This window comes from Engystomops pustulosus, unplaced genomic scaffold, assembly GCF_040894005.1.
Source record: "Engystomops pustulosus unplaced genomic scaffold, aEngPut4.maternal MAT_SCAFFOLD_208, whole genome shotgun sequence".
Classification (NCBI taxonomy): Eukaryota; Metazoa; Chordata; class Amphibia; order Anura; family Leptodactylidae; genus Engystomops; species Engystomops pustulosus.
The window spans coordinates 114,560-131,687 of NW_027285088.1; the positions used below are offsets into that span (position 1 = coordinate 114,560).

General features: G+C 56.2%; 1 protein-coding gene across 3 annotated transcripts; it reads right to left on the reverse strand.

Annotated features, from left to right (window-relative positions):
• Positions 1-2,722: 2,722 nt before the first annotated feature.
• On the reverse strand, positions 2,723-16,879 carry DCTPP1 (dCTP pyrophosphatase 1). Of its 3 annotated transcripts, none has more exons than XM_072132027.1 (4): positions 16,728-16,879; positions 13,419-13,488; positions 13,212-13,322; positions 2,723-3,349 (listed from the first exon to the last, which is right to left on the reverse strand). In XM_072132027.1, exons 2-4 carry the CDS (start codon positions 13,472-13,474, stop codon positions 3,094-3,096), a joined length of 423 nt encoding a protein of 140 aa, XP_071988128.1. In that variant the 5' UTR covers positions 13,475-13,488; positions 16,728-16,879; the 3' UTR covers positions 2,723-3,093. The 3 variants fall into 3 exon arrangements, with proteins under 3 accessions (XP_071988128.1, XP_071988127.1, XP_071988129.1); XM_072132026.1 differs by lacking the exon at positions 16,728-16,879 and adding an exon at positions 16,493-16,579; XM_072132028.1 differs by lacking the exon at positions 16,728-16,879 and adding an exon at positions 16,455-16,530.
• Positions 16,880-17,128: the final 249 nt, after the last annotated feature.

Genomic DNA, 17,128 nt, shown 5'->3' on the forward strand with positions numbered 1-17,128 from the left:
TCTCCAAAAGTAAAGTCCTGGAGGTGCACAGGGGACTCGAGCCGTCTGATCTCCTCCATCAGCGCCCCTCCCTGGTGGCTGTCACTATCCTCACCCGGGCCGGCAGAACCGCAGCCAGATGACATAGCCGCTTGTCCTGCAGGGGGCCCACTGCACGGCACCGGGCTTTCCTCCTCCGTCTGACTCTCAGGCTGAAGCCCCATCAGCCGCCTCTGCTTCTCCTCCATCTCCCGGAACCGCTCATCATTAAGAATTTTTTCTTTAAACGGACCGCTCCTCTCCAGCAGGTAAGCCTTCCTCTCCTCCAAGGCCTGGATGTCAGTCTGGAGCCTGGATATCTCTGCCAGAATCTGCTCCTTCCTCCTCTTCTGGGCAGAGCTTGCCCTGGCATGGGTGCACCGGAGCTCCTCCCGCAGTCTCCTCACCGTCTTGCTGGCTTCTTCGTACTCAGAGAGGTGGCCCAGAGCCCGGGAGGCATAGGTGGAAATAGACTCCCGGGTCCTCAGCATTCCCCAGCCCTCTTCACTGAGGTCAGCCTCACCTCCCTGAGCACTCAGCTTTCCCGCAGTATCCAGCTTTTCCTTGGTACCCAGCTTTCCCGAGGTATCCAGCTTTCCTGGGGTTTTGGTGCTTTTTGATGCCTTAGCTGGCCTGGGGGTACCTGGAGCAGCATTGCTGCTGTTCCTTGCAGATCTTCTTACCCCCAAGGCTTCCGCAGCGCTGGCCGGTTCCTGGCTACCCCTGCCTCCCGCCGGCCTAGACCGGGAAGCAGGAGCCTGGGACTTGCTGCCCTGGCTCATGCCTGAAAACCCACTCCCTCCCTGGGAGAGGAGAGAGCAGGCCCCAGGTGGAGGTGGTTTTCCCTGGAGCTCAGGAGCAGCAGCAGCACACAGCCTCCCACAGCAACAGACAGCTAACGAGGTAACGAGGCACACCAGAGCTGCACTCACTATCTGCTGCTGGTGCAGTCACTGTGTACATACATGACATTACTTATCCTGTACTGATCCTGAGTTACATCCTGTATTATACTCCAGAGCTGCACTCACTATTCTGCTGCTGGTGCAGTCACTGTGTACATACATGACATTACTTATCCTGTACTGATCCTGAGTTACATCCTGTATTATACCCCAGAGCTGCACTCACTATTCTGCTGCTGGTGCAGTCACTGTGTACATACATGACATTACTTATCCTGTACTGATCCTGAGTTACATCCTGTATTATACTCCAGAGATGCACTCACGATTCTGCTGCTGGTGCAGTCACTGTGTACATACATGACATTACTTATCCTGTACTGATCCTGAGTTACATCCTGTATTATACTCCAGAGCTGCACTCACAATTCTGCTGCTGGTGCAGTCACTGTGTACATACATGACATTACTTATCCTGTACTGATCCTGAGTTACATCCTGTATTATACTCCAGAGCTGCACTCACTATTCTGCTGCTGGTGCAGTCACTGTGTACATACATGACATTACTTATCCTGTACTGATCCTGAGTTACATCATGTATTATACTCCAGAGCTGCACTCACTATTCTGCTGCTGGTGCAGTCACTGTGTACATACATGACATTACTTATCCTGTACTGATCCTGAGTTACATCCTGTATTATACCCCAGAGCTGCACTCACTATTCTGCTGCTGGTGCAGTCACTGTGTACATACATGACATTACTTATCCTGTACTGATCCTGAGTTACATCCTGTATTATACTCCAGAGCTGCACTCACTATTCTGCTGCTGGTGCAGTCACTGTGTACATACATGACATTACTTATCCTGTACTGATCCTGAGTTACATCCTGTATTATACTCCAGAGCTGCACTCACTATTCTGCTGCTGGTGCAGTCACTGTGTACATACATTACATTACTTATCCTGTACTGATCCCGAGTTACATCCTGTATTATACTCCACAGCAGCACTCACTATTCTGCTGCTGGTGCAGTCACTGTGTACATACATGACATTACTTATCCTGTACTGATCCTGAGTTACATCCTGTATTATACTCCAGAGCTGCACTCACTATTCTGCTGCTGGTGCAGTCACTGTGTACATACATGACATTACTTATCCTGTACTGATCCTGAGTTACATCCTGTATTATACCCCAGAGCTGCACTCACTATTCTGCTGCTGGTGCAGTCACTGTGTACATACATGACATTACTTATCCTGTACTGATCCTGAGTTACATCCTGTATTATACCCCAGAGCTGCACTCACTATTCTGCTGCTGGTGCAGTCACTGTGTATATACATGACATTACTTATCCTGTACTGATCCTGAGTTACATCCTGTATTATACCCCAGAGCTGCACTCACTATTCTGCTGCTGGTGCAGTCACTGTGTACATACATGACATTACTTATCCTGTACTGATCCTGAGTTACATCCTGTATTATACCCCAGAGCTGCACTCACTATTCTGCTGCTGGTGCAGTCACTGTGTATATACATGACATTACTTATCCTGTACTGATCCTGAGTTACATCCTGTATTATACCCCAGAGCTGCACTCACTATTCTGCTGCTGGTGCAGTCACTGTGTACATACATGACATTACTTATCCTGTACTGATCCTGAGTTACATCCTGTATTATACCCCAGAGCTGCACTCACTATTCTGCTGCTGGTGCAGTCACTGTGTACATACATGACATTACTTATCCTGTATTCAGACACCACCATACAGTTACTGTAGAAAAAGGAATTTAATCTGCACATAAAATCATAACCTAAACGTATAAACATCTTTAAGGTATAAAAGTCTGTAACAAGAAAGAGTCCCTGTAACACAACAAATAAATCGGCCTTTGCTGATCTCTGCAGGCACACGTGCACACCACAGCCTCTGAGGGTGGAGGAGCCGCCTGTGGTCACATCTCTGCACCGTCCGCTCACCACTTCCCCTGCGGAGGCTCTTCCCATCACAGCTCGGGGGTCACTTCTCATCTGAACAGCTCAGCCAAATATAAAGCACAAAACTGTACAAAGAAACCCTCTAAAACAAAACCATGAGGAGGGGGAGGGGGGGGGGGGCGCGATGGTCCACGATACAGAGGGCTATTTCCCCTCTTTGTTGGCCGGGTCCACCTGGCTGTACTCTGTGTACTTCTTGGCACTGCCCTGTACCCGCTCCACTGGATATTTCTTGGCATTCAGCTCCATCTTGGTGAGGACGGCGCGAGGAAGATCCACATGACACTTCTCTGCCAACTCCAGCAGGTAAATGAGGACATCACTCAGCTCATGGCTCAGAGACTCTCTTTCAGACGGAGTCCAATCAGGAAGACCTTCCGAGACCTCACCCCGCCACTGACTGCAGAGACAAAGCGAAAATGATAGAATTCAGACCTCCCGAGAGCCTTCCTGCACCCCGGAGACCTGGCCCTTCACATCCCACCACTCATACAAGACACTGCCCCAGCCTACATGAGACCTGGACCTTCACATCCCACTGCCCCAGCCTACATGAGACCTGGACCTTCACATCCCACCGCTACAGGAACAGGAGACCTGGACCTTCACATCCCACCGCTACAGGAACAGGAGACCTGAACCAACACATCCCACCGCTACAGGAACAGGAGACCTGGCCCTTCACATCCCACCGCTACAGGAACAGGAGACCTGCACCAACACATCCCACCGCTACAGGAACAGGAGACCTGGACCTTCACATCCCGCCGCTACAGGAACAGGAGACCTGGACCTTCACATCCCACCGCTACAGGAACAGGAGACCTGGACCTTCACATCCCACCGCTACAGGAACAGGAGACCTGGACCTTCACATCCCACCGCTACAGGAACAGGAGACCTGGACCCTCACATCCCACCGCTACAGGAACAGGAGACCTGGACCTTCACATCCCACCGCTACAGGAACAGGAGACCTGGCCCTTCACATCCCGCCGCTACAGGAACAGGAGACCTGGACCTTCACATCCCACCACTCATACACGACACTGCCCCAGCCTACATGAGACCTGGACCTTCACATCCCACTGCCCCAGCCTACATGAGACCTGGACCTTCACATCCCACCGCTACAGGAACAGGAGACCTGGACCTTCACATCCCACCGCTACAGGAACAGGAGACCTGGACCTTCACATCCCACCGCTACAAGAACAGGAGACCTGGACCTTCACATCCCACCGCTACAGGAACAGGAGACCTGCACCAACACATCCCACCGCTACAGGAACAGGAGACCTGGACCTTCACATCCCACCGCTACAGGAACAGGAGACCTGGACCTTCACATCCCACCGCTACAGGAACAGGAGACCTGGACCTTCACATCCCACCGCTACAGGAACAGGAGACCTGGACCTTCACATCCCACCGCTACAAGAACAGGAGACCTGCACCAACACATCCCACCGCTACAGGAACAGGAGACCTGGACCTTCACATCCCACCGCTACAGGAACAGGAGACCTGGACCTTCACATCCCACCGCTACAGGAACAGGAGACCTGGACCTTCACATCCCACCGCTACAAGAACAGGAGACCTGGACCTTCACATCCCACCGCTACAAGAACAGGAGACCTGCACCAACACATCCCACCGCTACAGGAACAGGAGACCTGGACCTTCACATCCCACCGCTACAGGAACAGGAGACCTGGACCTTCACATCCCACCGCTACAAGAACAGGAGACCTGGACCTTCACATCCCACCGCTACAAGAACAGGAGACCTGCACCAACACATCCCACCGCTACAGGAACAGGAGACCTGGACCTTCACATCCCACCACTCATACACGACACTGCCCCAGCCTACATGAGACCTGGACCTTCACATCCCACCACTACAGGAACAGGAGACCTGGACCTTCACATCCCACCGCTACAGGAACAGGAGACCTGGCCCTTCACATCCCACCGCTACAGGAACAGGAGACCTGGACCTTCACATCCCACCGCTACAGGAACAGGAGACCTGCACCAACACATCCCACCGCTACAGGAACAGGAGACCTGGACCTTCACATCCCACCGCTACAGGAACAGGAGACCTGGACCTTCACATCCCACCGCTACAAGAACAGGAGACCTGCACCAACACATCCCACCGCTACAGGAACAGGAGACCTGGACCTTCACATCCCACCGCTACAGGAACAGGAGACCTGGACCTTCACATCCCACCGCTACAGGAACAGGAGACCTGGACCTTCACATCCCACCGCTACAGGAACAGGAGACCTGGACCTTCACATCCCACCGCTACAGGAACAGGAGACCTGGACCTTCACATCCCACCGCTACAAGAACAGGAGACCTGGACCTTCACATCCCACCGCTACAGGAACAGGAGACCTGGACCTTCACATCCCACCGCTACAGGAACAGGAGACCTGGACCTTCACATCCCACCGCTACAGGAACAGGAGACCTGGACCTTCACATCCCACCGCTACAGGAACAGGAGACCTGGACCTTCACATCCCACCGCTACAGGAACAGGAGACCTGGACCTTCACATCCCACCGCTACAGGAACAGGAGACCTGGACCTTCACATCCCACCGCTACAGGAACAGAAGACCTGGACCTTCACATCCCACCGCTACAGGAACAGGAGACCTGCACCAACACATCCCACCGCTACAGGAACAGGAGACCTGCACCAACACATCCCACCGCTACAGGAACAGGAGACCTGGCCCTTCACATCCCACCGCTACAGGAACAGGAGACCTGGACCTTCACATCCCACCGCTACAGGAACAGGAGACCTGGACCTTCACATCCCACCGCTACAGGAACAGGAGACCTGGCCCTTCACATCCCACCGCTACAAGAACAGGAGACCTGGACCTTCACATCCCACCGCTACAAGAACAGGAGACCTGCACCAACACATCCCACCGCTACAGGAACAGGAGACCTGCACCAACACATCCCACCACTCATACACGATACTGCCCCAGCCTACATGAGACCTGGACCTTCACATCCCACCGCTACAGGAACAGGAGACCTGGACCCTCACATCCCACCGCTACAGGAACAGGAGACCTGCACCAACACATCCCACCGCTACAGGAACAGGAGACCTGGACCTTCACATCCCACCGCTACAGGAACAGGAGACCTGGCCCTTCACATCCCACCGCTACAGGAACAGGAGACCTGGCCCTTCACATCCCACCGCTACAGGAACAGGAGACCTGGACCTTCACATCCCACCGCTACAGGAACAGGAGACCTGGACCTTCACATCCCACCGCTACAGGAACAGGAGACCTGGACCTTCACATCCCACCGCTACAGGAACAGGAGACCTGGACCTTCACATCCCACCGCTACAGGAACAGGAGACCTGGACCTTCACATCCCACCGCTACAGGAACAGGAGACCTGGACCTTCACATCCCACCGCTACAGGAACAGGAGACCTGGACCTTCACATCCCACCGCTACAGGAACAGGAGACCTGGACCTTCACATCCCACCGCTACAGGAACAGGAGACCTGGACCTTCACATCCCACCGCTACAGGAACAGGAGACCTGGACCTTCACATCCCACCGCTACAGGAACAGGAGACCTGGACCTTCACATCCCACCGCTACAGGAACAGGAGACCTGGACCTTCACATCCCACCGCTACAGGAACAGGAGACCTGGACCTTCACATCCCACCGCTACAGGAACAGGAGACCTGGACCTTCACATCCCACCGCTACAGGAACAGGAGACCTGGACCTTCACATCCCACCGCTACAGGAACAGGAGACCTGGACCTTCACATCCCACCGCTACAGGAACAGGAGACCTGGACCTTCACATCCCACCGCTACAGGAACAGGAGACCTGGACCTTCACATCCCACCGCTACAGGAACAGAAGACCTGGACCTTCACATCCCACCGCTACAGGAACAGGAGACCTGCACCAACACATCCCACCGCTACAGGAACAGGAGACCTGGACCTTCACATCCCACCGCTACAAGAACAGGAGACCTGGACCTTCACATCCCACCGCTACAGGAACAGGAGACCTGCACCAACACATCCCACCGCTACAGGAACAGGAGACCTGGCCCTTCACATCCCACCGCTACAGGAACAGGAGACCTGGACCTTCACATCCCACCGCTACAGGAACAGGAGACCTGGCCCTTCACATCCCACCGCTACAGGAACAGGAGACCTGGACCCTCACATCCCACCGCTACAGGAACAGGAGACCTGGACCTTCACATCCCACCACTCATACACGACACTGCCCCAGCCTACATGAGACCTGGACCTTCACATCCCACCACTACAGGAACAGGAGACCTGGACCTTCACATCCCACCGCTACAGGAACAGGAGACCTGGACCTTCACATCCCACCGCTACAGGAATAGGAGACCTGGACCTTCACATCCCACCGCTACAGGAATAGGAGACCTGGACCTTCACATCCCACCGCTACAGGAATAGGAGACCTGGACCTTCACATCCCACCGCTACAGGAACAGGAGACCTGGACCTTCACATCCCACCGCTACAGGAACAGGAGACCTGGACCTTCACATCCCACCGCTACAGGAACAGGAGACCTGGACCTTCACATCCCACCACTCATACAAGACACTCTGCCCCAGCCTACATGAGACACGGACCTTTATATCCCACCGCTCATACACGACACTCTGCCCCGGCCTACATGAGACACGGACCTTTATATCCCACCGCTCATACACGACACTCTGCCCCAGCCTACATGAGACACGGACCTTTATATCCCACCGCTCATACACGACACTCTGCCCCAGCCTACATGAGACACGGACCTTTATATCCCACCGCTCATACACGACACTCTGCCCCGGCCTACATGAGACACGGACCTTTATATCCCACCGCTCATACACGACACTCTGCCCCGGCCTACATGAGACACGGACCTTTATATCCCACCGCTCATACACGACACTCTGCCCCAGCCTACATGAGACACGGACCTTTATATCCCACCGCTCATACACGACACTCTGCCCCGGCCTACATGAGACACGGACCTTTATATCCCACCGCTCATACACGACACTCTGCCCCAGCCTACATGAGACACGGACCTTTATATCCCACCGCTCATACACGACACTCTGCCCCAGCCTACATGAGACACGGACCTTTATATCCCACCGCTCATACACGACACTCTGCCCCAGCCTACATGAGACACGGACCTTTATATCCCACCGCTCATACACGACACTCTGCCCCAGCCTACATGAGACACGGACCTTTATATCCCACCGCTCATACACGACACTCTGCCCCAGCCTACATGAGACACGGACCTTTATATCCCACCGCTCATACACGACACTCTGCCCCGGCCTACATGAGACACGGACCTTTATATCCCACCGCTCATACACGACACTCTGCCCCAGCCTACATGAGACCTGGACCTTCACATCCCACCGCTACAGGAATAGGAGACCTGGACCTTCACATCCCACCGCTACAGGAACAGGAGACCTGGACCTTCACATCCCACCGCTACAGGAACAGGAGACCTGGCCCTTCACATCCCACCGCTACAGGAACAGGAGACCTGGACCTTCACATCCCACCGCTACAGGAACAGGAGACCTGGCCCTTCACATCCCACCGCTACAGGAACAGGAGACCTGGACCTTCACATCCCACCGCTACAGGAACGGGAGACCTGGACCTTCACATCCCACCGCTACAGGAACGGGAGACCTGGACCTTCACATCCCACCGCTACAGGAACGGGAGACCTGGACCTTCACATCCCACCGCTACAGGAACAGGAGACCTGGACCTTCACATCCCACCGCTACAGGAACAGGAGACCTGGCCCTTCACATCCCACCGCTACAGGAACAGGAGACCTGGCCCTTCACATCCCACCGCTACAGGAACAGGAGACCTGGCCCTTCACATCCCACCGCTACAGGAACAGGAGACCTGGCCCTTCACATCCCACCGCTACAGGAACAGGAGACCTGGCCCTTCACATCCCACCGCTACAGGAACAGGAGACCTGGCCCTTCACATCCCACCGCTACAGGAACAGGAGACCTGGCCCTTCACATCCCACCGCTACAGGAACAGGAGACCTGGCCCTTCACATCCCACCGCTACAGGAACAGGAGACCTGGACCTTCACATCCCACCGCTACAGGAACAGGAGACCTGGCCCTTCACATCCCACCGCTACAGGAACAGGAGACCTGGCCCTTCACATCCCACCGCTACAGGAACAGGAGACCTGGCCCTTCACATCCCACCGCTACAGGAACAGGAGACCTGGCCCTTCACATCCCACCGCTACAGGAACAGGAGACCTGGACCTTCACATCCCACCGCTACAGGAACAGGAGACCTGGCCCTTCACATCCCACCGCTACAGGAACAGGAGACCTGGCCCTTCACATCCCACCGCTACAGGAACAGGAGACCTGGCCCTTCACATCCCACCGCTACAGGAACAGGAGACCTGGCCCTTCACATCCCACCGCTACAGGAACAGGAGACCTGGACCTTCACATCCCACCGCTACAGGAACAGGAGACCTGGACCTTCACATCCCACCGCTACAGGAACAGGAGACCTGGACCTTCACATCCCACCGCTACAGGAACAGGAGACCTGGACCTTCACATCCCACCGCTACAGGAATAGGAGACCTGAACCAACACATCCCACCGCTACAGGAACAGGAGACCTGGCCCTTCACATCCCACCGCTACAGGAACAGGAGACCTGGACCTTCACATCCCACCGCTACAGGAACAGGAGACCTGGACCTTCACATCCCACCGCTACAGGAACAGGAGACCTGCACCAACACATCCCACCGCTACAGGAACAGGAGACCTGCACCAACACATCCCACCGCTACAGGAACAGGAGACCTGGACCTTCACATCCCACCGCTACAGGAACAGGAGACCTGGCCCTTCACATCCCACCGCTACAGGAACAGGAGACCTGCACCTTCACATCCCACCGCTACAGGAACAGGAGACCTGGACCCTCACATCCCACCGCTACAGGAACAGGAGACCTGGACCTTCACATCCCACCGCTACAGGAACAGGAGACCTGGACCTTCACATCCCACCGCTACAGGAACAGGAGACCTGGACCTTCACATCCCACCGCTACAGGAACAGGAGACCTGGACCTTCACATCCCACCGCTACAGGAACAGGAGACCTGGACCTTCACATCCCACCGCTACAGGAACAGGAGACCTGGACCTTCACATCCCACCGCTACAGGAACAGGAGACCTGGACCTTCACATCCCACCGCTACAGGAACAGGAGACCTGGACCTTCACATCCCACCGCTACAGGAACAGGAGACCTGGACCTTCACATCCCACCGCTACAGGAACAGGAGACCTGGACCTTCACATCCCACCGCTACAGGAACAGGAGACCTGGACCTTCACATCCCACCGCTACAGGAACAGGAGACCTGCACCAACACATCCCACCGCTACAGGAACAGGAGACCTGCACCAACACATCCCACCGCTACAGGAACAGGAGACCTGGACCTTCACATCCCACCGCTACAGGAACAGGAGACCTGGACCTTCACATCCCACCGCTACAGGAACAGGAGACCTGGACCTTCACATCCCACCGCTACAGGAACAGGAGACCTGGACCTTCACATCCCACCGCTACAGGAACAGGAGACCTGGACCTTCACATCCCACCGCTACAGGAACAGGAGACCTGGACCTTCACATCCCACCGCTACAGGAACAGGAGACCTGCACCAACACATCCCACCGCTACAGGAACAGGAGACCTGCACCAACACATCCCACCGCTACAGGAACAGGAGACCTGGCCCTTCACATCCCACCGCTACAGGAACAGGAGACCTGGACCCTCACATCCCACCGCTACAGGAATAGGAGACCTGAACCAACACATCCCACCGCTACAAGAACAGGAGACCTGGACCTTCACATCCCACCGCTACAGGAACAGGAGACCTGGACCTTCACATCCCACCGCTACAGGAACAGGAGACCTGGACCTTCACATCCCACCGCTACAGGAACAGGAGACCTGGACCTTCACATCCCACCACTCATACACGACACTGCCCCAGCCTACATGAGACCTGGACCTTCACATCCCACCACTACAGGAACAGGAGACCTGGACCTTCACATCCCACCGCTACAGGAACAGGAGACCTGGACCTTCACATCCCACCGCTACAGGAATAGGAGACCTGGACCTTCACATCCCACCGCTACAGGAATAGGAGACCTGGACCTTCACATCCCACCGCTACAGGAATAGGAGACCTGGACCTTCACATCCCACCACTCATACAAGACACTCTGCCCCAGCCTACATGAGACACGGACCTTTATATCCCACCGCTCATACACGACACTCTGCCCCAGCCTACATGAGACACGGACCTTTATATCCCACCGCTCATACACGACACTCTGCCCCAGCCTACATGAGACACGGACCTTTATATCCCACCGCTCATACACGACACTCTGCCCCAGCCTACATGAGACACGGACCTTTATATCCCACCGCTCATACACGACACTCTGCCCCAGCCTACATGAGACACGGACCTTTATATCCCACCGCTCATACACGACACTCTGCCCCGGCCTACATGAGACACGGACCTTTATATCCCACCGCTCATACACGACACTCTGCCCCGGCCTACATGAGACACGGACCTTTATATCCCACCGCTCATACACGACACTCTGCCCCAGCCTACATGAGACACGGACCTTTATATCCCACCGCTCATACACGACACTCTGCCCCAGCCTACATGAGACACGGACCTTTATATCCCACCGCTCATACACGACACTCTGCCCCAGCCTACATGAGACACGGACCTTTATATCCCACCGCTCATACACGACACTCTGCCCCGGCCTACATGAGACACGGACCTTTATATCCCACCGCTCATACACGACACTCTGCCCCAGCCTACATGAGACACGGACCTTTATATCCCACCGCTCATACACGACACTCTGCCCCGGCCTACATGAGACACGGACCTTTATATCCCACCGCTCATACACGACACTCTGCCCCAGCCTACATGAGACACGGACCTTTATATCCCACTGATCATACACGACACTCTGCCCCAGCCTACATGAGACACGGACCTTTATATCCCACCGCTCATACACGACACTCTGCCCCAGCCTACATGAGACACGGACCTTTATATCCCACCGCTCATACACGACACTCTGCCCCAGCCTACATGAGACACGGACCTTTATATCCCACCGCTCATACACGACACTCTGCCCCAGCCTACATGAGACACGGACCTTTATATCCCACCGCTCATACACGACACTCTGCCCCAGCCTACATGAGACACGGACCTTTATATCCCACCGCTCATACACGACACTCTGCCCCAGCCTACATGAGACACGGACCTCAACTCACCAGCCATATAAAAATCCTCACTGCCCCCAACCCCAAAGGTGACATTGAACCCCACATCCCATCACTGGCACCTGACACACCCTAAGTGCAGCCCACTGGAGACCTGGCCCTTCACATTCCTCCACTCAAAGACAGCCCATCCTGCCCAAAGCCCACTGGAGACATCAACCTCCACTCACAGAAGACCTTCCTTCTGCCTAAAAGATATCCGAACGTCCCACCAGTTATACAGGAACAGGAGATCTGAACCATCACACCCCACACCCGTACAAGAACCAATCTATTTAGACATCCCACCATTCATACAATACCCTACAAGAGACCTGGACCTTCACATCCCGCTACTCATGCAGGATTCAACTCTGCCCCAGCCTACATGGATTTCAACATCGCACCACTCAAAGAAACAGGGGATCTGGACCACCACATCCCAACACTCACCCTTTAAGCAGCCTACTGGGGACCTAGACATCCCAGCACTAATACAAACCCCCCTGCCCAAGCCTACAGGAAAGCCAGATACTTTGTCCTCAATATCTCTTCTGTTAACTCCCACAACTATCACAAGTCCCTAGATAAGAGCTTTGGCATCCACCATTTTATAAGACCTGGTCCACAACCTGTAACAAATCACGCAAGACCCATCATCCCAAATGTCCTAGTCCAAAGACAGGAGGCAACGCTACTCACAAGAGCTCTGCCAGTTCTCCGACCTCCCCCACCAATGCAAGCAGCAAGTTCCGTGGCTGATGAAACTTTTTCCAGTCTCTGTCTGTGGCGAAGCCGGACTGCAGGCGTCGACTGAGGAGGAGAATCACAAAGTCATGGCGGGACCTTAGTGCAACAATAACCCGAGGGACACAGCTGACACCAATATTATACCCCACCCATTCTCACATGTCCTCCATGCTGGGGGAGTCACTGAAGCAGAACTCAGGCTGCGGGTCACACATGATGATCTAGAAACCTAAGGGACAAGAGAAAGATGAGAGCAAAACCAGAGGGGGCGTTACTTACCTCGGCGGTCCCTCCGGGCGTCCTGCGCGGATGTCTCTTCAGTCTGTGCACGATGCACACACACAAGGGCACAGAAGCCGCGCTGCGTTCAGCTTCAGGCCCCCCAATATTACACGGCGCAGGGAATACGGACAGGAGGGCGTGGCTGGCGAGAAGCAGAACTTCCGTGCCCCTGTAAAACCAGAGAGACGGCAGCGCAGGACATCGGGAGAGACCACGGAGGGAAGTAAAGGTTTGTTACATTCGACCTCCTCCCGGCTAACAATGGCTGGTTTACGCTCTAGTAAAGAAGGACAATAACAGAATGTGGGTCACAACGAGCAGGGCATAGAGAGAGAGGGGGGGGGGGTCACAACGAGCAGGGCATAGAGAGAGGGGGGGGTCACAACGAGCAGGGCATAGAGAGGAGGGGGGTCACAACGAGCAGGGCATAGAGAGAGAGGGGGGGGGGGTCACAACGAGCAGGGCATAGAGAGAGGGGGGGGTCACAACGAGCAGGGCATAGAGAGGAGGGGGGTCACAACGAGCAGGGCATAGAGAGAGAGGGGGGGGGGTCACAACGAGCAGGGCATAGAGAGAGAGGGGGGGGGGGTCACAACGAGCAGGGCATAGAGAGAGGGGGGGGGTCACAACGAGCAGGGCATAGAGAGAGGGGGGGGGGGTCACAACGAGCAGGGCATAGAGAGAGGGGGGGGGTCACAACGAGCAGGGCATAGAGAGAGGGGGGGGGGTCACAACGAGCAGGGCATAGAGAGAGGGGGGGGTCACAACGAGCAGGGCATAGAGAGAGGGGGGGGGGTCACAACGAGCAGGGCATAGAGAGGAGGGGGGGTCACAACGAGCAGGGCATAGAGAGGAGGGGGGTCACAACGAGCAGGGCATAGAGAGGAGGGGGGTCACAACGAGCAGGGCATAGAGAGAGGAGGGGGGGTCACAACGAGCAGGGCATAGAGAGAGGAGGGGGGGTCACAACGAGCAGGGCATAGAGAGAGGAGGGGGGGTCACAACGAGCAGGGCATAGAGAGAGGAGGGGGGGTCACAACGAGCAGGGCATAGAGAGAGGAGGGGGGGTCACAACGAGCAGGGCATAGAGAGAGGAGGGGGGGTCACAACGAGCAGGGCATAGAGAGAGGAGGGGGGGTCACAACGAGCAGGGCATAGAGAGAGGGGGGGGGTCACAACGAGCAGGGCATAGAGAGAGGAGGGGGGGTCACAACGAGCAGGGCATAGAGAGAGGAGGGGGGGTCACAACGAGCAGGGCATAGAGAGAGGAGGGGGGGTCACAACGAGCAGGGCATAGAGAGGAGGGGGGGTCACAACGAGCAGGGCATAGAGAGGGGGGGGGTCACAACGAGCAGGGCATAGAGAGGAGGGGGTCACAACGAGCAGGGCATAGAGAGAGGAGGGGGGGTCACAACGAGCAGGGCATAGAGAGAGGAGGGGGGGTCACAACGAGCAGGGCATAGAGAGAGGAGGGGGGTCACAACGAGCAGGGCATAGAGAGAGGAGGGGGGTCACAACGAGCAGGGCATAGAGAGAGGAGGGGGGTCACAACGAGCAGGGCATAGAGAGAGGAGGGGGGTCACAACGAGCAGGGCATAGAGAGAGGAGGGGGGTCACAACGAGCAGGGCATAGAGAGAGGGGGGGGTCACAACGAGCAGGGCATAGAGAAAGAGGGGGACACAACGAGCAGGGCATAGAGAGAGGAGGGGGGGTCACAACGAGCAGGGCATAGAGAGGAGGGGGGTCACAACGAGCAGGGCATAGAGAGAGGAGGGGGGGTCACAACGAGCAGGGCATAGAGAGGAGGGGGGTCACAACGAGCAGGGCATAGAGAGGAGGGGGGTCACAACGAGCAGGGCATAGAGAAAGAGGGGGTCACAACGAGCAGGGCATAGAGAGAGGAGGGGGGGTCACAACGAGCAGGGCATAGAGAGGAGGGGGGTCACAACGAGCAGGGCATAGAGAGGAGGGGGGTCACAACGAGCAGGGCATAGAGAGGAGGGGGGGTCACAACGAGCAGGGCATAGAGAGAGGAGGGGGGTCACAACGAGCAGGGCATAGAGAGGAGGGGGGGTCACAACGAGCAGGGCATAGAGAGAGGAGGGGGGGTCACAACGAGCAGGGCATAGAGAGAGGAGGGGGGTCACAACGAGCAGGGCATAGAGAGAGGAGGGGGGGTCACAACGAGCAGGGCATAGAGAGGGGGGGGGGGTCACAACGAGCAGGGCATAGAGAGAGGAGGGGGGGTCACAACGAGCAGGGCATAGAGAGAGGAGGGGGGGTCACAACGAGCAGGGCATAGAGAGAGGAGGGGGGTCACAACGAGCAGGGCATAGAGAGAGGAGGGGGGTCACAACGAGCAGGGCATAGAGAGAGGAGGGGGGGTCACAACGAGCAGGGCATAGAGAAAGAGGGGGTCACAACGAGCAGGGCATAGAGAGAGGAGGGGGGGTCACAACGAGCAGGGCATAGAGAGAGGAGGGGGGGTCACAACGAGCAGGGCATAGAGAGAGGAGGGGGGGTCACAACGAGCAGGGCATAGAGAGGAGGGGGGTCACAACGAGCAGGGCATAGAGAGAGGAGGGGGGGTCACAACGAGCAGGGCATAGAGAGAGGAGGGGGGGTCACAACGAGCAGGGTATAGAGAGGGGGGGGGGTCACAACGAGCAGGGCATAGAGAGAGGAGGGGGGGTCACAACGAGCAGGGCATAGAGAGGGGGGGGGTCACAACGAGCAGGGCATAGAGAGAGGAGGGGGGGTCACAACGAGCAGGGCATAGAGAAAGAGGGGGTCACAACGAGCAGGGCACTTATGGATCCCTCTCAGACCCCCCCATGAAAAACCCGGAGACCCCGAGAAAAAAACCAACCCCCCTCCATTAAAAACCAAGGGCCTCCAAGAACAAACCTCACCCCTACACACAGCAGAGCCCCGCCCCCAGTCTCCTCACCGGTTTCCCGCCTCTCTAGCGCTCAGCCCCGCCCCCAGTCTCCTCACCGTTTTCCCGCCTCTCTAGCGCTCAGCCCCGCCCCCAGTCTCCTCACCGGTTTCCCGCCTCTCTAGCGCTCAGCCCCGCCCCCAGTCTCCTCACCGTTTTCCCGCCTCTCTAGCGCTCAGCCCCGCCCCCAGTCTCCTCACCGGTTTCCCGCCTCTCTAGCGCTCAGCCCCGCCCCCAGTCTCCTCACCGGTTTCCCGCCTCTCTAGCACACAGCCGGGAACGTGACTAGAAGGGATTAGTTTAAAAGGATTCGCCACGCCTACGAACTGCCACGTGAGGACTTTTATCCAATTACAGACACGAAGAGAAACCGAAGCCGAGTTACTAGGCGGAGCTAAAAACTCCCGCCTTCAGCGTCATCGTGATATCACTTATGCTACTATCTGAGAGAAGTCACGTGACCAGGCGTCTCCTGATATCTGGGGGTGTATAGTGGGGGTACAGTCTCCTGATATCTGGGGGGGTGTATAGTGGGGTACAGTCTCCTGATATCTGGGGTGTATAGTGGGGGGTACAGTCTCCTGATATCTGGGGGTGTATAGTGGGGTACAGTCTCCTGATATCTGGGGTGTATAGTGGGGTACAGTC